We start from the raw sequence: 24,766 nt of genomic DNA, 5'->3' as shown, positions 1-24,766 counted from the left end.
CTGTCAGCTAAGATTAGGGTTATTTGCACTGCAATATTTTGGTGTCTATCAAGTCAACTTATTCAAAGAGTGAGGCTTACCGCGTCTTACAAATGTAGCTGTTATGTAGAAAATATACAACAAACGAGCAATGAAATGAAACAAACCTGATGGAATTCTTTACAGCATCATTTTGCAGTACATTTGACAGTTTCTAAAATTTATACTAAGATACATTTAGGAAGGAAAATTGGCCTCCATTAACAGATGCAAATAATATTTCAATTTGATGTTCTTTTAATGGTATTTTCATAATTTAGTAGTGAATAATGAACAGAAGAGAACCAATACTGATGAGACTAAGTTATTATATTAATACTCTTTAATGATGCAATGATTAATCACTATTGTCTGATATGCCTCAGTTAATATGCCATTATATTTCTTCATCCATCATTATCTGAACTTTTCTATCTGTCCACAAAACCCATTTTAACAAAAACTATATGATCTCTGTAAATAATATTACAGCTCATCCTTGAATAAGTGCTATAACATTCTGCAAATTTAATACTACACAAATAAAAGAAGGGAAATTAAAAAGTCCTAAGCATAGACATCTCCCAACATTCTTATTAGAAATACAACAGATATAATAAGCTGATCAACAGCAGCTAGACTGAAAGCTAATATATACATTTATTCTAAGTGGTTTATAATGTTCCAGTAGGCCATTACAAATCATAATGATGAAAATCTCCCTGTGACTGACAGTTTGTAATTAAGAATTTTTCTATTCAGTGATTTTTGACCACAAGAGAATAATTCAGTAGTGCTTTTTATGAATGTTAAGGTCTGTGGTGAATGGAGACTATATCCCAGTGTGTATGTGTATACTCAGTATACTGACTTCAGGCCCATACCCAGCAATTTTAAAAAGGGGTTCTTTTTCTGAAAATGTGGACCTTTTCCCATAAAAACTTCATGTACCAAGATCCAATTTTACCCAGAGTGGACCTTTTCCTAGTAAAAGGGGCGGTTCTTTCGAAACCCCTGAACCCCCCCTGGCTACGGGCCTGGACTTCTAGATGGAAATGATAAAACAAAGCACAAAATAAAGTGTTTTAATAAGCAAAATGTTATCTATTCACTAGTAACAATATGAACTGCAGTGATTATGAATAACACCTGTTTGTATATCAATACCAATAAGGGTCTGACATAAAGGATGTTCATTAAAATTAATTTAAAATTCTCATGTGAATTTTACTTAGTTTGTCATGTCTGTGTTTTCACCATTGGTGTGATACACAGGGTGCTGACCTTAACATTTCTATAGATATATTCTCACTATATGTGTGATATTCAGGGAGAGGATCTTAACATCTCCATAGATACTCTCAACAAAGGTATGATACACAAGGTGCAAATCTAAATATTTCAAAAGATATTCTCAACAGGAGCATGATACTCAGGAGGCTGATCTAAACAATCTGGCTCAAAATTATGTCATGACAAGAGGGGAAAGAAAAACAGGTTCCAGTTAGCCAAATGTGCAGCTACATGTTCCATCTGTTTTAAGAATGTGAAATTTATACAAACTGCATGAAATGGGACAAAAAACCATGGACATGCTTTCGGTCCTCCACAATTCAAAATCTGTTTATCCTTATGATCAAAACGTTTTCCTGAAAATGATATATTGTGTCTAAATGAAGGAAATGAGCCACAGCTTGTTAATAAGATGGCAATAAAAGACCTCAGTAACACCATAAGGTTACTAAATCTTCCTTCATGAATCACCTACACTCAACTATAGCCTGATCAATACTGTCTAGCTGGGGCATTACTGTACGTCTTGTAAGTCAACAAAGTCATTACTCACTATGTATCTGTGTGTATGTGATTAATCTAAACACCAGCACCCTGAGGATCATGCATTTGAAAAATATATTCAAAAGAATATCTAGAACATCCAGCTCATATCTAAATTTACATATTTATTTTTAAAAAATTCATCAGTACTCAAGTACCATGGACATGTTGAAAATACATATAGAATTATTCCAAAACATAAAATATGTGTATGATTATCATTCTCCCAACAGGGAAGACTAGTTGTGGCATATAGAAATAATATAACAACTGATAAAAGTTTCATCATCATTTCATCATTAAAGCATTTTTGAAGGGATTCTCTATGTATGGGGCTAGTATGGGCACAGATCTAGAGCAAATGTTGAAATCTGTGTCATATACAATACAAATAAAGAATGGGACAATGTAACTTGAGCTGTTTAAATAAAATGGATTTGGTAATAAGAGGATTTGATGGCCTTTTCCATTTTATGAGAGTCTTTAATGCAGTATTTGGAAATCTGTTTCACAAGCTTCAATTGTCATACTGCTAAAGCATATACATGGCAATTTTATTATATTTTTAATACTAATTTTTTGCTCTACAGTAGACTAGTGTGTTTTTCTTCAGTTATTTTGTAAGTTTTAGATTTATTAACTGATCAAGGTGACAGTCGAGTGCCTGAAAAACAAATGTTTATTGCAGTTAAAAGAATGAGGTAGGTCCTTAATAGAACTGCCTAATATTCAGGACATGTATAAGGTAATTACTCAAAAATCCCTACAAAAATACAAAAGGGAAAGTGTAAAGGCTATCTCAGTTCTCTTACTAGACGATAACTTACTCTGGATTTACTGCAGTAGATCTGCCATTTCTTCTCGGGTGGTAGACTGAACATAGCATCGCGGTGAGCTTTATCTAGGTCCAGCTCGTCCTGAAAGGCGGAAAAAAAAGATAAAGTTCAATAGAGGCTGGCCTCAGTGTTAACATCTTTCCAAGAACATATGAGTGGAAACTTTTTTCCTTTGTTAATTTTTTTCTTTTTATGGCCATAAACTATAGTAGTGTAAAGCTGAGAGGTAAAAGAACTTATGCTCATTTATTGTGCATGCTTCTGGATAAAAAAAAGCTCACTTAATTGTATCAAATGATAAAATACATGTTCTTAATATTATATATAATATTGTCTCATAATACTGCATTCATATTAAAATGAAGATACTAGTTCATGCATTTCCATCAAAATTCTACCAAAGTGTCACACTTTCACAGATTAACATATAGGAGCAGTGACTTAATCTTAGGCTGTGTTCAGAATAGAAGTCATACTAGCAAGAGCAATCTATTTCAGCAGGGATTTTGGTTAAGGCGCAGTCAATGTAATCAGCTTATTTGTCTGGCATGCCCCCTTGCAAAGCAACATGAACAACATCATAGACCACAATGTATAAATTTCCAAATTTATCCAAGTACTGTAAGTACCTAGGGGGTGTGCTAGACAATTAAGCTGATTACATTAACTGTACCTTAGCAAGAATCCCCACAGAGATAGATCGATTCTGTTAGTATGACAACATCTAATCTGAACACAGCCTTAGGGACCATTCCCACAGATATTTGGATTGATTTATCTCCCTGGAGAGTCTCACTAAATTGCTATCAACTTAACCAGCTTAAATGTCTGTCATACTTAGTAAAGCTGTTAAGGGGGTAATCATCTTTAACCCCTAACTGATTTGGTAGGCATGACAGGCATTAAGCCTGGCTAAAGTTGATAGCAATTTAGTGAGAGTTGATAGTCAAGTTGGTTAAGTTGATAGCAATTTAGTGAGACTCCCCAGGGAGATAGACTGATCCAGATAGATAGATCTAGGCATGGGAACCAAATCTTATACTTAATTGTTATTTATTGTAAGCTAGAGCCATAAAACAACTGTGGTTTGGTGAGCCTACATGCCTGGCGATTGATACTGACCAAAGAAACCACAGCAACACCTGACAAAGATAATATCTACAAATGAGATATCTCACTGTGATTACTTCTGTGACTAACAAACTTTTTTGCCTGCATGGCCATCATTTCCCCATCCATGATATAGTTTGGAGCTTATCTCTTCTATTATCAATAGATTTACCCTCATGGCAAGGGGCTTTAATACCCCAACCAATCTCAAAACTAGAACCACAAGATATTGTCACATCACTGAAAATCGTGTGTCATTCTTCAGAAACACATGAGAAATGTAGTCTAAAATCAAATCTTTGAAAAGACCCAAGCAATATATATCAACCACTTAAACACTTCACAATTATGAAACCTTTCCCTCAGTTATCTGAAGAAATAATTCCTAGCCACATTAAATCAGATAAATGGTTACTCATACATATATGTCACTTTATTTTGGATTTTGGCCACACTCATGAGAAAAACAGCTCAATGTTTTTTTTTCAAAAAGTAGATGATTTTGTTCAAATATCAGTGTGTGAATGGCTTTAGGAAAAAAAAAGCCATACTCCTTATTGTTAAATTAGTTTGCCGATAACAAACTTTACTAATGTCACTAAATGCATATAAGATGGCAGATACAACAGCAATCAATTTCACAGTTGACAATAAAATGTATCAAATATCTTTCATACGCAGGAAGATACTGAATAAAAGAGGTAAAAAAGTCTTCAAATCAAGCCTCTCCATCTCTTTTTAAATGCACTCCTTGACCGGCTTCCACTATGACCTTTAAAAGACAACTGTCAAAATGACACTGTCACTTTACAGACTTGACTAACTGGCATTAATTATACACCTGTGATATTGTAAGAACAGCAAGCTGCCATATTTGAAGTTATCTCGGGACTACTGCGTGATTATCAGTAAACAAATTCGAGAGGCCATGTTTAATAATGATGATAATAATAATAATAATTTGGTGATGGAGCTTTCTACCTATGCATACGCAAATGTAACATGAATACACACTTATAAAACCTCCCCCACTTTGCTCATACAATAATTGAGGTAATTTTGGATGGTCTCTTTCAATATCCTGGCTTAACCTCGAACATAACCTGAACCCTTTCTTGCTAAAAGTGAATGAACATTCCAACACACTTAGTAGTTTCATGTTCCAAAATTCAGAACTGCTAGATCTGAAAAAACTTTAATCTCACAAGAACTCCAATAATTTTAATGCATTTAAACTAAGTTGCCCTGAACTATTTTAAAGAAATTAGTGGATTTAATAACTTGATCAATGAATTTTTCTTTTGACATTTTTAGTGGACAATTTCATGTGTTATTGCTACTTGTACACCCTCTTCGTGAACGTGCACTCTAACTATTAGTTGCAAGAATGAACATCATTATTAATTTTCATGTGTAGCAGAAGATGCAATCTACAGGAATGGCATTCCACCTTTACTGTTATCTAATCACATACAGGTACATGTCAGCAGCTTAAACATTCATCATACAAGTGTTACCAGCCATGGATCAGTGCCACTATTGAAAGTTGGGTCTTTAGCAACCTATGGCATGTAATATCACCACATAAATACCAGGGATCATGCAATGATGCCCTTTCGCAGATGTACATAGTTCAGCTTCAATAATAACTTGTATTAAAATCAAACTTACAGAGACACGACAAAATTTAGTTACTGACTTCAGTCACGTAAACTGAAAATTTTTGGCTTCTGCTATTTTTCCTGTTGGCTACCTGCAAAATGGCATAACTGATCAGGTTCAGCTGCTATTTAGTGCTCTCTGTGTTTACTACAGGGAAAATTCTGTTCAACATCATTTGTGCAGACATCTTCCGTCTCTCAGAAATATAATGGGGTGCTTCAGCATGAGGCTTTACTATACTAAAGGTATAATTTAGAGGCTCTTTTTTTCTACTTTAAATTTTCAATAAAATATTTTCGCATCTTTCAGTTTATTCTCAAAAGGGACATACAGTATATTTCTGGGTGTGACTTCATGATATGTCAACAAAGTACAGTACTGCATTTTCACCTTAGGCAGTTTTAGCACAACATTCAAAAAGGGACAAATGTTTTCATGACTTGTCAGGAGTGATCCATCATGTGTTGTGTAATATAATACCTGACGCGTGCATTCCTCACATGAAAGAACATCATCTAAATTACAAAATGCCGCATGATAATCAACACAGAAAATGTATGTCAGTTTAGGAACACGAAGATAACATATTAAACAATAATATTATTTCAGACCTGATATCTTTTAATAAAGAATACAAAAAGTTTCACAAGATAATAATTATCTACAGGTCATACATCCAAGATAAAAAATCTTCAAAATTAATTTAACGTGATATATATATATATTGCGATAAAAAGTATGAAACACTCTTCAGTGCCCTTAGCATACTTGTTTTACTGTTATAAATATGTCAAAAGAATAGGTACAAGGGTGCTATAATGATAAACAAAAAACTATCCACTGGGTCCCTCCCTGCTTTCATAATCAACTTGGGGTACAAGGGTGCTATAATGATAAACAAAAAAATATCCACTGGGTCCCTCCCTGCTTTCATAATCAACTTGGTTGAAAATGTTCTAACCTTCTAACAACTTCCCCAAATAAACATAAGCATTCTATAATATGGTCTTATCAAGCATCTTTAAATTTCTGTAGCATCTTTAAATTATTCACCAACTACAGAAAATTTAAATTATCATATACTTAAATTTCTTTAACATTATTAATGGCTTAGCATTACTTGACTGTTGAAGTAATGCAGCAATGTTCGCCATTAATAATGCGACCTGGGCTTTTACATGAGGCGTGCCTGTCCCATGTTTGTGAATGACTAAGATACCTGATAAGTTCCTCAAAAGTGCAGCTTTTAGGTACTACCTGTGTGTTGATATATGTGTTATTTGGAGAGAGTCCTTGTGTGGGAGGAAGAAAGCACACATTGTGTGTGACAATGCCTTGTTGTGTCAAATCCACTGTTAGCCCTAATTTCAAGCTTGCATATTTTATGTTTCTGTCGTTTTCTAAAAAATCAATGATACTTTGACAAAAGCAGTCAAACATTCTTCATTTTCCCTTGCCAAATAAAACATTGGGCAGCATCTGGCAAATATTTTACCAACTAGTAAAAGGCAACCAGTATCACTATTATCTGGAATAAATCAACATGGACAAAGTAAAAGATTCTGTCATCACGACCACAACATACAACCTACCACGAGTTCAGCAAATTTTACATTCAGCTCCTCCTCATCCTCAGGCATGGGGAGGAGGCCGCCGGCGTGGAAAGACTGCAGGGCAGTGCCATTGACAGCAGGGTCGAAGGTGATCTCTGGGGGACGGGTGCCGCCCAAACACCAACAGAAATTTCTTTTCTTCACTGCGGGCATGGTAGTGTCCAATGTAGTCTGAAATGAGAGATAACACATAAGATATTGCATGACTGGTCAAGGAGGATGTCCAACAGGTAACAGTATGTTGGTGGGGACAGTGTGTCTTACTAAGTCGTGGTCAGACACAGTATTTTAGATCAAAAATCTATGTGGCAAAGTGCAGTAGCATTACAAGGAGGTTCCACAGTGTGGCAGATTTCAAATTCATCTAATATTTGTAATAACATGATTCTCAATGACATTACAACACAGGGTCTAATCTATATATAGTGGCTAAAATTCTCATGTGTGAGTGGACAGCTTTAGTGTACAAACATATATATACCTGCACACCTACAAGCCTTCAAACGTACAGTACAGGATCTATAGATAGCCAAATGTCTATATCATACAAACTCACACTCAAGACCAAAAACTAGTTACTAGTACACTGTTCAACTCTGGTGAGTAAGCTGACAGTCCACAGTTTATCATATCAAATTTCCCAAGTTTACAACTGGCCATCCTTTCTCAGTGGTCTATCACACAGTGGCCACTAAAACAGGACTGCTCCTGCTGTCTGCTACATGTACTCTTAGTTGTTCTGATGATCAAGATAAAAGTTCAGAACATCAGACTGCTGTGAGATCTGTCCAAGTCAATATGGTTCAGAGGTTTATGAGGTTTGAAGTCTTCTGGACTGTAGACCAGACAGGCTGCCAGACACAGGCCACCGTCTTCTATCTCTGTTTTATGAAGCTAAACACTCTGTTTACTATATGTGATCAAAATTGGAAACTTGATTAACAAAGAAGGATAAAAACTGTAACATTAAATTAAGAAAAAAAATCCTATTTTGATTATGAAATACACACAACTTCTGAACTTATGCAGAACTTAATAAATACATGACCAATTAATTTAATTACTGGAAATCTGAGTAAGAACAAAAAATCTCTGTTAAATGAATCGTCATTGAGAGAGAGAGAGAGAGATTTTTACAAACTTTTGTCGGAAGTTCACTTTTGAACATTATAACCATTTTTTTTCCTGATTCAACATAAGAATAGGAGTATGAAAACTTAATTCACATGAATTGGACCCAAAATACAACACTGATGATCAACGCATATCACTGGAAGTTAAGGAACAGGAAGACCACCTAATGGCACTGTCAACATGTTGGTAAAATATTTTTTCCAAAAAAAAAAAAAAAAAAAAAAAAAAAAAAAAAAAAAAAAATGCTGAGCTTATTGCATGGTTAAGTCACAACATTACTTTCTAATTAGCCTTTCACAGGGTCTGGCTATAGCAACCCAATCATAATAATTACATCAAATATAAACAATTCCCTATCTACCTGCCAGTTATTTTCATACACACCTGGGGAATGTTTGACCAAGCAGAGCTAGCTTGCTGTCTGCCAGGTATGCATTTTCTCCTGAAATCTTTATCAATGCAATGGACTTTCTCTGCTGACACCCTGAGAATCAGAGGTCACTCTAAAGTTGCCTCCACACTCAGCATGCCTCTGACATTTCCAGTTATACCCTGAGAATCAGAGGTCACTGGAGACTCACTACCATGATAAGCCACCTTCGACATTCCCAGTATCCAGTTACTGGCCATAGCCAGGGGCAGATGGAGGCCATTTTCTGGGTCTTCTGGAAAACTGTCAGAATTTTATATCTCTGGAATTGCTCCCAATAGCAGAGGCATACTGGTAGTGAAGGAGAAAGGTTCCCAATTATTTCTTAAACACAGGGTGACTGCTGATTGCTCTGGGGATGGCAATGAAATGAATTCCCAATCTCCAATAACAGTTGGCAATAACAAAATTGACAGGAGCAATCTATGGGGGTCAGATTAGTAAGATGGAAATTCTTTATCAATGGAAATGAGAGATTGAAATGGATTTCTCCAAAATATCCAAAGGAATGGATTCTCTACTGGCATACCAACTTCCAAGTGATAACAAACTTTCCAAAAATAACCTGAAGCATCAATAGTCTTTTGCACTTGTTGCAAGGATGTCAATACTTCTGAATTAGGTTGTTCTTCAATCTGTTGCTCTTTAGGCACTACCTCATCACAACTGAACTACTCAGAACAGATGTAAAATAATCAAACCAGTAGTCAGAGTATTGGCTGCTAATTTATTTATTCAAAATAATTTCAGTAATAACCATCAATGAAAAGAGAATGTAAAATATTGTACTAATTTATTACTCCACACTTGTCACTGGTTTAGTACAATAATTGATTTGACTAAAGTCATTCAGGATCCTGATATTTGGCTATAGTAAATCAAATTCTTAGCGAGTCCTAAGCCTGTCTGTGGCATCAGAACTTCATTGTCATTTAGTTGAGAATACATAAACATGTCTCTTTCACTGCCAGTAAAATTCACCATAGCTGTATACACTCACTTAAATAGAAGCAGGCATTAACAGAGATCAATCAAACATGTAACATTCAGGCTTCCATATTGCATTAAAAATAATTTATATGTGCATGCCATATTCTCTTTAAGTGCAATAATCCTAATACCTAAATCCAGTACATCCTAATTGTCCACACTCAACAAAGGCACAGCAGCAGTGATGGGCTCTTTCTTGTAGAAAGAATTCTAATCAAATGCTTAACTGATGTTTATTTGGTTGAAGAAAAAAATACTTAACCTTTTTTTTACCACATATCCAGTTCAAATTGTAATATTTTTAAGTCCAGCAAGGGCACGCACAGCCAAGAATGCCACAGTTGTAATGATCACAACTTTCTAATGTTTCTGTTTCAGTGCTTGGCATCATTACAAATCAATTTTTTACTACTGACCAACTTCAAGAGACAAGACCATCACCTATCTACCCTATTAGTGCCTGGTTTATTTTCTAAAAAACTGGTATCATTCTCAACATGGGCCAATTTTTCCATCAGAACTGCTTAATTTGGATCCACTCTATCTACAGAAAAAAATCAACATATTTACCCCAGTTTTCTTTGTACCTAACTAACAACTTTAAGCACTTAAGTTTTAATTAAAAGCTTAAGTCAGATTCAAAGTAGCCCCAGTCAAGGGAAACACATTATAGCTGCCAAAGAATTCTAAAATGGAAGTTTAAAATAAGTATGCAATGAGGCCATTATCTCCCAGGCTCTTAATAGCATAACATGTGAGGCAGACAGACACAACACTTGATATGATAACTCTCCCTTGAGAGGGCCAGCAGAACTGAACAGATATTTTTCCGTCAATAGGAAATGCATTTTTTTTCTCAAAATGTTTTAACCTTTTATTTGTCCCTTTTTGTTGGAAAAAAATGATAATCTCGCAGTGATGCCACAACTAAAATTGTGAGATCACATTCATCTAATTACATAGATTTAATGTTCTTGTTTCTTTTGTCTATAAATCAGTGTACACCAGTAAGGCTCATGCTGAGGAAAAATTTCCCTTTTGCAGAATGATTTTTGACAAATCAGAAATTTTAACCATATTGATGACAATTTTTGCAAATAGTGATTTATTCTCTATTCCCTACAGCCAAATAGAATATATATGCTTATGTAGCATCTGGCTAAAACCGACTATCCCAACATCAGCCAAGCTAGACTAGTACTAGTATACAGTTTACATTAGCCTTCCTTCCCAAACATTCAAAATGATAACTGAAAGCTAGAAAAACATCATAAACAGCCTAGACCTGCAGCTAACAATTTGAAAAGTGGGGTTCTTTCTCTGAAAAAGTGAACCTTAATTAATTCCTCCTTGGTTGAGCCATTATGAAAAACCTACATAAAATTTTGATTTAGAATAGACATTTTCCACACTACAAAACAGTTCTTTTGACAACCATTTGGAGCACCTCCACACCCCCCCCCCCCGCCCCCCTTTGCATATCAATTTGACAAATTTCTGCTTATTTACCTGATAACCAAGTATATCTCGTCTATTAAAATAGTAAACATCATTAACACTAGGTAAACAAACAAACAAACACATCAATGTTATCCTTATTTACCAAGGTGTAAAACTGTTTCTCAGCCTTGGACAATAACATATGTTACACAAAGCCCAAACTAATTTTCACTTTTTTCATACAATTTGACCCTGTATCTCCACAATGGTTCACAAGCCAGTCTCTAGTGCACCTTACCCTTCAATTTGTCCTCATATCTTCACAGCATTCACCTTAAATTGTGTTACAACAGACAGTAAAATATCGACATCATCATTTTCATCTCGATCATCCTGCCAGAGCTGCCGCCCATGTGAAACAAGCTCCACGCAGAGCAGATCTCCTCTCCAGGCAAAATCAATAGGTTAATTCAATCAGAGCCAGAGTAGTACAGCATGCAGGATGAGGTTATAGGATCCACTGGTTTCACACTGACACAGACAAAACAGATCTGATTACTAAACTTCCCAGGCTAAAAAAAAAAGCTGTAAAAGATTGTTATGTGATGCACATTTTTTTTTTCAAAACAACAGAAGAGAAAAGTCATCTTTTAAAAATTTAATTTTTTTTCTCTTCAACTGAATGCATGGCAATTTGTTAACGTGATTAGAAGCCTTGCATAATCATTCTGTTAATCATTTCTTTTCCCAAAAATCAATGGGGAATATATAGGTGGCATTCATCTGAAACCCCCCATCTCCAACTATGACCTTAAGTAATCTGAGAGTTGCCCCTAGGTAAACATTATCATATCACAAACCTATCATTTCTGATCTAACATGCATGTTTTCAGTGTCATACTCATCTAAATATACACATGCTCAAAGTGACTGAAAACAAAATTCCAATTTTATCAGCTTCTGCTCTAAAACACCTTTTATTAATAAGAAAAAGCAATGATCAGTTAACCTGAAACATTCTGACTTTCACCTCATATTTATAAAGGACGACAATGGGAGGTGTAGTTATACTTTATAATAAAATTCAGACAATATCTAGTATGAATCAATGCTCTATCACAGCCATGTTCATGAAACAGAAACCTGATAAAATATAAAAGGGTTAGTCAGGTTATTCTTCACTTGTAGAAGTCTTCACTGAACAAATGAATTTGCCTTGCACACTATACAAAAGATTAGTATGAACCAGTATGATAAATAAATAACTAAGTACATAAATAAATAACCTAACTAGTAGGTACTTACAGGCCCGTAGCCAGGGGGGGGTTCGGGGGGTTCAAAAGAACCGCCCCTTTTGCTGGGAAAAGGTCCACTCTGGGTAAAATTTGATCTAGGTAAATGAAGTTTTTATGGAAAAAGGTCCACTTTTTCAGAAAAAGAACCCCCCTTTTGAAATTGCTGGCTACGTGCCTGACTTAGGTACACCTTCAAGGGCCAGTCATAAAGATGTACCATGTTATGACTACATATAGATCTACAGTGTATATTCCCCCAGTACTGGGAGGGGGGAGAGAGAGAGAGAGAGAGATAGGAGTAAACAATGTGGTAACAGGTAAAAACAGAAACTTGTACCTCCTACTTGCATGAGAACTACCAATCAAGGGAAAGAGAAGCTCTACAAATTACCGCACTGGTTTCACACTTGAACAAAATAATTTTTGAGATAATTAAAGTTTACAATGAAAATCTATTTGCTTTGTCAAACCCTTGCTCATCACTGGATGTCGCATATATTTCTCATTTCAGTCACAAGCATGCTGTAAAACTTGCTCCCAAAACTAGATACAAAGTTGTGATATCAACACTGACATGATCAGAGGGGTGGGAAAGGGAGAATCCACCCCCCCCACACACACTTCTTATTTACAAAACTTCAACTATGGAAGCAAATTAAATTTCTACACTGTACTTACTGAAGCAGTGGTTCCAAATGATTCGTGTCAAAACTGAGCCTAAGATTTCAATCAAAGCACCACAGAAGGTGTTATCAGCAAGGGACCCCTTTTCTCGTCATACATATCAAATGCAACACCACCATCCTTAACTTATCTTGATTAAGTTCCAGTGATTCAAAAAGAAACCACTTTATTTCTAAACCCCCCTGAGCACGACTACAGGCATTTTTAGACAATATATTTTTGAGTCTGGAAGACAGAAGACATCCTCATCATTATAATGTATCTAAATTCTAAAGAAATTCAATTTAATTTCTCTTCCCCTTTTTGACAGATCTGAAAAATTACAGCCCATCATCACACTATGACTGTCTACCTAAGGCCATCAGTATACTTGAATCGCTAACCTAGGCTACACCAGGAACTTCCACGTATAGTAATGGATTGATCGTTTCAACCAGGAAAAAGTATCAATTTTTCAGATACATAACTTTGGAATCATTTAAATTACATTTCTGTATAGCATTTTGATGCTTTTACTATATAGAGCAGAACTGTTAGGTAGGTTGTTCTTCGATTGTGTTGCTACTCCTTAATAATTTTGAGAATTTAATACTTTAGAAAAAATACAGTTTCTGTAAAATTCATAATTTGCCCAGTTGAAATTATTGAGCCATAACCTATGCATTAAAAAGACCTATAAGGGATATCATCAGCTATAAAAAATTGATAAAGCCCTACTCAATTAAGCTTTCAACTCTTCCTATATTAAATGGAAAAGCAATGAAAAATAATAAAAAATTAAAATGTTATTATTGGAGATAAGAATAAATATTAATTCTCAAAGCCACAACATGAAAACTGCGTACAAAATTTATGAGAATTTTTCCAAAACAAAGCTATTACTCAAGATTGTACAAAAACTTTATGGTTAATAAAAATAAAGCTATAAAATAAGTGTCTCCCAAATAATTCTCCACAATGATGTGCTATAGTCTCTACATGTGTACATATAAATGAATGATTGTTTTGAGAGAGAAAGAAAAAAAGAGAGAGAGCACAAAAATATTCACAGCCATATATATCTGGATGATATGTACAGCAAGCAACCTACAGAACTTAAAAAAAACTGTATACACACAAAAAACTGACTACATCTAAGATCTAGACAAAGCAAACTTTAACAAGGTGCACACCTTCTACTGTCATTCATCTTAATCTCTGTAAATCTCATGTCATACATGTACAAGGTCCTGCCTCAAGTTGCAACATGACATTTAATGTTCATGACACTATCGAAGTACACAGAGAATGTACATTGTCTCAATATCAGTACAAGACTTTTAATAAGATGACAGAAATCTTGTAAACCTAGGTCTTGGTGTTTTAATACCTGGTCTACACACTATGTCATTTACATTTAACTAGATATGAACAAATGTCCTCTTCAGGTAAGCTTAAAGTGATGGTCTGGGCACTACCCTTATATTATGATCTAGTAATTGTTTAGTTGTTCATCTTAATGTACTCCCTTTCTTTTTAAAATAATAATAATTTTTTTCTTTCTTTTCGGAACCAGCAAGACTTTTCATATGCCTAAAAATCTGCTGGCCACATGTCATAAGAACTGGTCACCATGTTCAACTTGGTAAAGTGCACTGCTACTCTCTTCAGAACAATGAAAACATTTCGAAATACAGCTCCTACTAGTGGTCTAAATCTAAGTCCACAACTTACCATGGTTAATCCTCGATTAAAGGTTTTCCTTTACCAGTACTTTATGCCAAAATAGCAGGTATGGTTTCATTCTCAGATTTCCAAATCCTCTTCCTCCCTTCAATTGTGCACATACACTGTTAAGGGAACCCACACTATAAAGTATTTCATGTGTGTGACTCAGGAATAATAGAGCCCCGCCACAAATACACACACACAGGTATATATATACTTCTACCACTATAGTGTTTATAAGTCAGACTGGTTTGGCAACACCTGTGACATTAAAACACACATTAAGATACAAATTAATACTCCCCTTAACCTGTCAGGTGAAAACTGTGAGCTGAAGCATTAACACTGCTTGTTTGAAGAAAACTGGATGGAAAATCATTTTTAAAGTGGGGTCATTATTGAGATTCATTTATAATAAAACCAATAATATAATATGTAGTAAATCACCTCCACCTTACCTTAGCTTAATTAAAAGACCAACTGTTATTGCAATAAATAAATACTGAATACCATGAAAAACCTAAATAATCATCATAATTAATTTATAACAATGGAATGATCTCTGTGAAACCAAACAACAGGAGACCACAAACTCCTGACCGAGCTTATGAAATAACACATTCACCTGTTCTTTTCTACAGTGTTAAATGCCCCAATGTCCACAGTCTCAGGTGTTCCTTAATCCTTATTACATCTGTAGCAAAATGTCCACTAAACACCACATCTAAGTGACCCTACAACTGACCCAAAGTTTTCTGGCCATTATGATGGTGAGCCTCCTTGAGTACTCCAGTGTCTCCTAGAGAGCTATCCAGTGGCCCGATGTTTTCATGATAATCACATTGACAATATGCCAAGTGTATCTCTCTTTCCTTTCATGATAACAGCAGGGACAATGACCAGGTATGTGGAGTCAGTGGCCAGATGATGGAGCACATAGGACTAGGAGTACAGAGAGTACCTGATGTAAGGTGGAACTATGAACCAGAATGATGGGGATTACTCTCTCTCTCTCCCTCTCTATCTCTCTCATCAAATAGCACTGAGAGCACCAGACAAGCTTTTATTTAATCTCATCTCAAAAAAAAAAAAAAAAAAAAAAAAAAATTGGGTTAGGTTAAATAATATGAGGATTCTATCTTTTTCTTCCTTTTTTTTTTGGGGGGGGGGGGGGGGAGTGATAAAATAAATGTCTGTTTCCAGTAATTGATTTTCCCCTAAAAACAGAAATAAGGATGGGGTGGGAAGCTGAATATTGCAGTGAAGAGATCCAAATATTATCCAGTAATCTGAGGTTAAGTGATTGACATTTTATCAAAAGACGATCCTTGATAGCTTAAAGTCATAGACAGAACTTTATTATGTTTTATTTGTTTAATTGTTTGTTTGTTTGTTTGTTTGTTTGTTTGCTTGTTTGTTTGTTTGTTTTTTCTGAAGGTAAACATCACAACTGAATGCTTAACTGTCCCATCGGTCCATGATACCATCAATGTCATTTGGAGGAATGCAAATTTAAGGTCCAGTTGACATGTGACAGATGGAGAGAGATGTTGACAAACATGTGATATAACACTGTACTCTGTCGCTGCTACTGTTTATATACTACAGTATTTATAGGTGAAAGAGAAAAGATGAGAGAGGTGCAGAGGATTCTGTCACTTTTTTCTTTTTTGGATTGGAGGGGGGCGTTAAATAAATAAGTCAGTTTCCAATGCTTCCTTATTTTTTCCCCTAACAACAGAAATAAGGATAGGGTGGGAAGCCAAATATGGCAGGTGCAGAGAGATGAGAGATGTTGACAAACATGTGATATAACGCTGTACTCTGTAGCTGCTACTGGGCCATCCATATACTACCCCCATGAAAATTTGTCTCATTTAACACTCACTTAAAATTCTCAATCTGTCCTAATGTTTTTCTCTTTAAATGAAAAATGTTCTTAATCTGTTCTAGGACATTCTGAAGGACTTCCCAAAAACAGTTCCCAAAAACATTAACAACATTAGAACTGTAAAAAAAAAAAAAAACACACACACACACACACACACACACACACACACACACACACACACACACACACACACACACACACACACCAAATGTTCTAGAATAGATTGAGAACCGTAAGCGAACGTTAAATGAGACAAATTTTCACAGGGGTACTGTAGTATTCAGGGGGTGAGAGAGGGGAGAAAACAAGGAGAGGTGCAGAGAGATGTGACATCTATGTCCATCAAACATGATGATATATGTGTGATATGATACGCACCAATGTCACACGACTGCACTCTTTTTTCCACAAATATCCCACATATTTGCTAAACAAATAGTACTGGACATGTTGCCACTTGACAATCATGACATTGTCTCTGCTTTCTCTTCTTAATTTGTAAATGCTGTAAGCTTTTGTTCTTACTACAGTAAATTTTAAAACTTTTCAAACAGTAATAGCAAGATCTGATTATGCATCAAATTATTTAATGACCTTTTGTTGAGGAAGATGCAAAATCTTATCATAAATTTGACATTAAATCTCCATATTTATTATTCATAGTGTTATTTTATGGCTATATGTCCTCAGGTATATGATGGGGTATTCATCCTTAAAGACACAAAACTGTGTGTTGAATAATAAAACTGAGGTGCAAAATGCTTCTACCAATAATCAAACTGACCAAGACAAAGGTAAGATCAGCAAATATGATACTTTTTTGTTCATGCATATATAATAACTACTCCAGAAAAGTAATGTGTTAAATGGCCATGAAAATACTTTTAATATGTTCTTTGAATATTTCTAATAATGGTATTTTTTAAATGTTAGCTCCATACATAATAAAACTGCAGCCTTATATACTCAATCTTTCAGCAGGCTGCCATTGCAACTCCCTGTCACAAGAGATCATAGCATAATTATCAAACAATATGCAAAACGTGATCTAGCCAAGTTTCTGCCCTATAAATCCCAAGTCTATAAGTCAAAATCTGTATTTCAAATCACAAAACCGCACTCTTCTTATGGTGTTTTAATGAACTCTCAAAGGGAGCATAAATCTCACCATCAAGTACATGTAAATGGCAACTACTTATTCTAACCATAATACTATATGTACCTTTAAGGGCCACTTAATGTTAAATGAGACACTTGTAGATTAATACTAGCATCCGGATTTTTATGGCTATTTTTTGTTTTTATATACAGAGGTAATCGTAAGGGTTTGAAGGTATGTGCATGTGTAAACAGGCATACTTGGTGAATATTTGTTCATACAGATTTATTTACGACAATCATCAAATATATTTAAGTTTTTCATTATTATTACCAACATACCTTGACAAAAAAATGAGAAAACCATAAGGAAAGGTGAAACCTGTTCAAGAACCATGAAAGAAGGGCACATTTAAAATATTCAATAAAAATTCTTTTCTTACACCTTGGTTACATTACCAACACATTTCAAAGTCAGTATTCAGCATAATTAGCTACTGAAATAATACAGATGCCTTATATTTGTTATCAGCATTGTCTTGTAAATTGAATTATCCATCTGAATAATATTTTCATATTTGGAAACCTAAAATGGTAGATTAATTTACTAAAGGGGGCCTAATGCCAAACTTCAGATATTAAAATATCAGATCTACTAGTAATCCATATGTAACAGTAACTACTCAAATCTCTCTCTCTCTCTCTCTCTCTCTCTCTCTCTCTCTCTCTCTCTCTCTCTCTCTCTCTCTCTCTCTCTCTCTCTCTCTCTCTCTCTCTCTCCATATCAAGCAGTCATAACATACCATATACTGGGTACCTATCCTTTCCCCAGTTTTCTGCCTTAATTAATACACTGTAAAAGCTCCACCTAGACACCGCATTAAATCTCAATCATGGCACCTCTGGCCTATCTAAGTAGCAACCTAATTGCCAATAAAAAGAAAGAGCAATCTGATACCCATTATTATATAGGCACTAGCATAATAGAAACATTTTATGATAATTGGCCTAACAATTAACCTCTGTTCCTATTAACACACTTACTAGGGTGCATAAAAAAATTGTTGTTAATATGAAGTTTCATAGTTTACCTTTTAATGTTGGTTATCACTTGTATATAGTTTTCAGATGTCTCCAGAGCATATTTCTCAAACAGAAGTCAATGGTGAGTGTGTGTGTTAGACTACCAATATAAGAACATCTTTCAGTGTGTTTCACAGGGCAAGCATTGTGCTCATGTTATTCTAGAAATGTTGCATGTCCAACTCAAAGAATGGCTCACAGTTATGTCTTTGTTTCTGCATTATAATGGGGGAACGTGTTGTCTTTGATGGAATCCCTTCTCTCTCTCTCTCTCTCTCTCTCTCTCTCTGTGTGTGTGTGTGTGTGTGTGTGTGTGTATGTGAGAGAGAGAGAAAGAGATAACAATGCTCTTATAAAATGCAATGACAACTTCAAAAGCTGCAAAAATATTTCTCTAACAATCCACAAGCACCTGTTTGCAGAGCCAACAAATACGGCTATTCTTTCCATGATAAAAAAACACCTGTTTGTGCCAAACAAAAGTACACAGTCACACTACACACAAGTAACAAGCTAAATGGCCAAACATGAAAGCTAACACCTCGAAGTGAACTCCTGACATTATAATCCACAAGATGACAAGGTATGTACATCAGTTATGGAGACACCCTCCTCACCTTTCCCTCAGAGACGATAAAAAGATACAACAGCAGCCTCTTGTTGTCACTCTTCTTGATGGTGACTGCCTTTTAAGCCGAGATGTTTATCCAGAGGTCAGACCATTAAAGAACTGTCATCAGACACATACCAGTTAATAAACTGACCTGATATATGTCAACCAACACCTGTCCCACTGCTGATGACAGAGGTGGACATTCTTGGACATCTGGTCTAGACTAAGACTTGCATATCAAATTTGTATCTATAGCCTAAGAGGTAGTTTACCTTTGCCAAAGAAAAAAATGAAATATAACTAAGATCTCTAGTAACTAGTCAGTGTGACTAGTTTTCACTTTTGTTTCATAAATAAACCAACCAAGAAATAAGCTAATGTGGCCCCCCATCAAGTGATCAAAGTCGATTTTTTCACTGGCACTTTTTTATGACATAATCCATAATACCTGCAACTCATTTCATTTAAATGTGTCATTTCTTTTAACTTTGGCTACATGCAAAGCTTCTTTTAAACACTTAACTTGAATTTAACTATTTAACTGTCTTCACAATAAACAAATGTTGGTAAAAATGATCATTATTATTATTATTATTAAAGTAAAGAAAGAACGGGAAAGAGCTACCATAGCATGTAACAGTCACTGCTAACCAAACACCCAGAAAACAGTTCGGAAATCAAAGCAAAAACAAGACAACATGCTTACCTTGTGTTGAATATGCCAAAGAAGTCTACGTCCAGTTGGTCATAGTTAGGACCAGCCAGCGCCCTCTCTTCTAGACGTAGGAACACACCTGGAACAAATGAAACGGGACTTCAAACAGTGGTTCCTACATACCCTTCCAATAAATCTTTACATGTACATAATACCACCACCATATAGACTATCCTAGGTCAGTTGCACTGTAATCTGATTTTATAATTTAAGTAGAGTAACAAAGTAAAGGGCAGAATTTGTAATGAAAGGCTGACAAAATAGTGAAATAACAATGTGGAGTAAGTGAGGGATTTGTTTTTGTAGTAATTGTGCACATTTGCAGTCCATTTTAAGGAATCACATATAATAAGAAAAAATCAAGAAAGGGTGGGTCTACATGCACAGGACTTGACTTCATTTTGCAAAATTCACTTGTTCACTGGAAGAACTTCTCTAACTTACAGTTACATTTCTAAAGATCTCAACCTTAAATTTAAAAAACTGCAAGGAGAAAGTCAAAACAAGGAGACAGTCACACTTTATCTAAAATAAGTCTTAATACTTCATAAAATACTAACACAGAGTACCCGTTAATCAAAGATAAAATAATAATTCTGTATTGCACATATAAACTGCAGAAAAATCTGAAAATAAATCATGTTTCACTAAGAAATCATACAATGCAGAAAATGTAGGTTGTCAGCAATTCGGAAAATTAACTGAATCAGCTTTCTGTTCTTAGGCAAGGGGGACTATGTAAGGCATCTGCACGGCTCACTCTGAGATGGAATTTCTTTTTACCATAATTTTTTCAAAATGATCCAAAATTTTGAACCAATTTAAATAAATACCGAAAAGCATAACAAATATTTAACAGTTTCTTATGCCAAATCAGCATATTTTTTTGAATGCTTAAAAGCATTTTCGAAACTATTTATCTAGATCAGCCCTTCCTAGTTGTCCAAATAAAGGCTGGTCTGAGGCTACATACAAATTATCAACAACTTCATGTCTGGGTGTAACTTGAAGTGCCCACGATTAGTACTCAGAACAAAGGAGGTTTAAATATTCCTTCACCATTTTATCAAATGACATAGACCAGGTCCTGCCTACCTCTCAAACAGGACAGTTTAAGAGGATTAGTGTCCCCTCGTGTTATCCCTATGTCTGACTGCCATTTCAATTTTCCTTCATTGACGGTAAATAGGCATATCTCCTACAATCACTGACAAAGTTATCCAATAATGGATATTGACCATTTACCATTCTGCAAAGAATTATATAATACCAGTTCTTTTAGTACTACCCTAGACTTGCAAAGAAATAAAAATATCCTTCATGTCAAACTCCATGAGATCAAGTACCAATCTGCAGACAATGCTCTTGATATGAAATAAAGGAATCATAAGTGGGCCTTAGACCTTAGCTTCAGGTAGTAAGACTTGATCCCAGTGTCAAAGGAGGAACTGAGTTGAAAGGTGGTATCAAGTGTGTAAGTTGTTGTTCGACAGATATCAAGTCTGTACCCTATATTTAAACCACGGCTAGTGCGTAGAACAAAAGACTCCACCGTGCTGTATTCGACATACAAGCACGTCATGTACGAGTGCGTTCCACGGTCTGTTGCACTACTAGTGTAGTAGCCAATCAGAGGCCGTGGTTTAAGCCAGATACAACACTCGTCGCCGAGCTGTACGTGAAAATTACTCGTGTATTGTCTCGCCTGCGGCTCGCCAATACACTCGTACTATTTCACGTACAGCTCGGCGACTCGTATTGTATCTATCACATACACATTCTCCTCTAAACTCTCTTTGTACAATTGCTGTAATATCACAAACAAAACTTAAGCAGTGCCAGGGGTTTCATTAAGATTTGGGGTGCAGGGAGTCCAAAATGTGAATCGCTAATTTGGTCTAGATTTACAGGGAGTCCAGCCCAAGCAAGCTCAACCAACCAACCCAAAATTTTTTTAGACCCTTCAGCTGTCTTTGGAAATATGGATGTCTTTTGAGGCTTATGGCCATCCAAATGATGGCTGGATGGGTCTCTGGGGAAAGCCTTGGCAGTGGAGCATTTTAGAGATTTAAATAGGCTGTAAGTCTGAAGAAACATTTTGATTTTTAAACATTCTCATCCTTTTGGATAAAAAAGTATATAATTACCAACTCAATAAAACTTATTACACAAGCCACCATTAGCTTTTACTGCATTTTGTATTTAGCCACCAGAGCAAAGTATGAATGCATAAAAAGTTAGCTTAATTTAACTTCACATGCAAAGATACACTCTCACCCCACATATGCCCCCAATAGTAAACAAATAATCCTCACAAGAAGTGAAAAGGCTTGTACAATTCCACTGTATTTGTGCATGAGAAAGTAGTGTTTACCAAGCATTATACCAGGTAGAAATGTTAAGTCTCAATCAACGAATTTGAACAGAATGCTGCCTACAAGCCAGCTACTTCTTACTGCTGATACAATCTTATCGCGTTGATTTAGAGCTAGATTTTCTGATAACTTTCACACTCAAATCGATTATATGGCTCAATAGATTCTTCAATAAACAAATTAGTTCGAGACTAAATTTCCAGGTTTGGTTGCATTGTTACAATATTGCACAACAGAAGCTGTGGTTTTTAAACATGCTATTCCTGCCCGTACATTTATAACCAAAAATTTGGCTACAGATAGACATTTTTTCACATGAAAAAATTGATTTGTGAAAATCAAAAACCTAAATGCTCCAGTAAGGCATTAGTTTCCATCCATACAACAAACATTATCAGGTTATCATAATATGGGTTTTTTTTTTTTTAATTCCCAATATACAGCAAAATATATCACTTGAGCTACCTGCATACAACACAACTTTCAAGAATTTCATTAGTTTACCAAATGTGTGAATTTACATACATTTTCCAGTAACTTTAAAGCAAGGAATATGGCAAGCCTCTCAGGACCCAAGCCATTCCTCCCTCAATTGAACCCAATTAATTAAGCAATCAGAAGCATTTATCTTAATTGGGAAATTAATTGCAATTGCATAACTGCTGCTTCCAAATTGACCCCATGGGCAAAAAGTGACCTCTCCAGTTGGCCAGTGATAACAGATGCTCCATCCTTATTCAAAACCACACACAATAACATGGGTGAAGTTGTAAAAACTGCAAATCCTGAAATTGTAGCTAGCAATTTTTCATTGTATTTATATCATATGAAAAAAAATGATTGAAATGAAGACAGATAAATCCTGGAATCAGGCATAATCCTGAGAACTTTTACCCATGCAACAACCAAGACTTTACAGACTTTATGTCTCTGGCTAAATATGGCAAAAATTGTCAAACTTTGGAAAATGTGTCATAATACCAGCCACCCTGATAAAAATAGGTTTTTCTTCATGATTCTCTCCCCTGGATTTCTGGGAGACATTGTAATGACACTGCTCTAAAACTGGGAACCTGCTTCCTCAAAGATATCTTATGACTTATCAATGCATAAAATCACCAGATTGTTTTAATATTAACATGGGTAGCTTAACAACCCCTTCTCTGTTGCTTCTCTTTACCATTTGCTTTATTCACTTTTTTTCTCTCTTTCAAACCCTCAATTTCACACACTTTAATCTTCAGTACACTGCAGACTGTACAGTCACAGTTCAAACACACGGCATCACTTTCCTACTGTACTGGAGAAAATCAACCAAGGATCTGCTTGCTGGCTTTCACACAAGGACTTGATCAATATTTTGAAATAAATTGGGTGTGAGTTGATAAAATACACCCTGGCTGTCAGGGTAATGAAATATGGAATGTGGCCATTTCTACAAGTAAATTGTGTATAGTAGGTACAATAAAGAGCATTTGAAGACCTACTCAGTGTGTATGTGTGTATATTTGTGTGTGTGCGAGTGCCTGTGTGCATTTTTTTCAGCATCAACTAGCAAACATGGTAAATATTGTCTAGTTTATTAGTGGTACTACCAATCAATAGAAAAATCAATAGCACATCCCTAATCATTAAACTTCTGGACTGGCTTTATATTATTTGCATCCAATACATGCTTCAAAAGAAACATATCTTGAATAGCAAACACTAGGTTATATCGAGAAAATATATATTTATCTGTATGGCTTCTTATAGTACTAGTAATTGTATAAAAATTTACACAATGTAAAAACCACCACTTCATCTTACAAAAAAGTGCACAGTCACAGAAAAGTTACCTGTACAGCTAAGTTATAGGTGTATATCATGCATAGGGCACATTCTGTACCCATATACAAAAATAGACATCAAAAGAATTTAATTTTGCAGTTGCTAATATGATATATATATATCCTTAATGGTTTGAGCATCATGCACTCTTGTGTACAGGTCAGATAATAAAAGATGTCTCAAAATTCCAAATGACATTCCAAGAGAATAACTTATCTATATAAGGAGGTATGCAATGAATGCATCTGAGTACATCTTACTGTTAATTAAATAACTGATGAAACACCTTTAATATCTAGAATTTAATTGTGCATCACTTTGCATTTAAATGAAATGCAGTCTTTTTCTTTGGTAATAATATGGTTTAATCAAGATAACAAATTGGAAGTTAAACCTGCACTTTTAG

General features: G+C 35.3%; 1 protein-coding gene across 4 annotated transcripts in view; it reads right to left on the bottom strand.

Annotated features, from left to right (window-relative positions):
- LOC106170101 (disheveled-associated activator of morphogenesis 1-A-like) overlaps positions 1–24,766 on the bottom strand; it is a 54,799-nt gene that overhangs the window by 28,477 nt on the left and 1,556 nt on the right. Inside the window, exons 2-4 of one of the 4 annotated variants that reach the window (XM_087003762.1) lie at positions 20,147–20,234; positions 7,055–7,246; positions 2,682–2,771 (exon numbers count right to left, since the gene is read on the bottom strand). In XM_087003762.1, coding sequence (XP_086859888.1) covers positions 2,682–2,771; positions 7,055–7,228 — 264 coding nt within the window. In that variant the 5' untranslated portion in view covers positions 7,229–7,246; positions 20,147–20,234. Of the gene's footprint in view, positions 1–2,681; positions 2,772–7,054; positions 7,247–11,367; positions 11,514–14,761; positions 14,910–20,146; positions 20,235–24,766 lie in introns of those variants that run through there. The other 3 variants (XM_087003761.1, XM_087003763.1, XM_087003764.1) reach the window with 3 other exon arrangements.

The sequence above is a fragment of the Lingula anatina genome, chromosome 2 (assembly GCF_051362555.1).
Source record: "Lingula anatina isolate TDL-2025a chromosome 2, LinAna3.0, whole genome shotgun sequence".
NCBI classification, from domain to species: domain Eukaryota; kingdom Metazoa; phylum Brachiopoda; class Lingulata; order Lingulida; family Lingulidae; genus Lingula; species Lingula anatina.
This window is presented reverse-complemented; position numbering and strand designations above follow the sequence as displayed.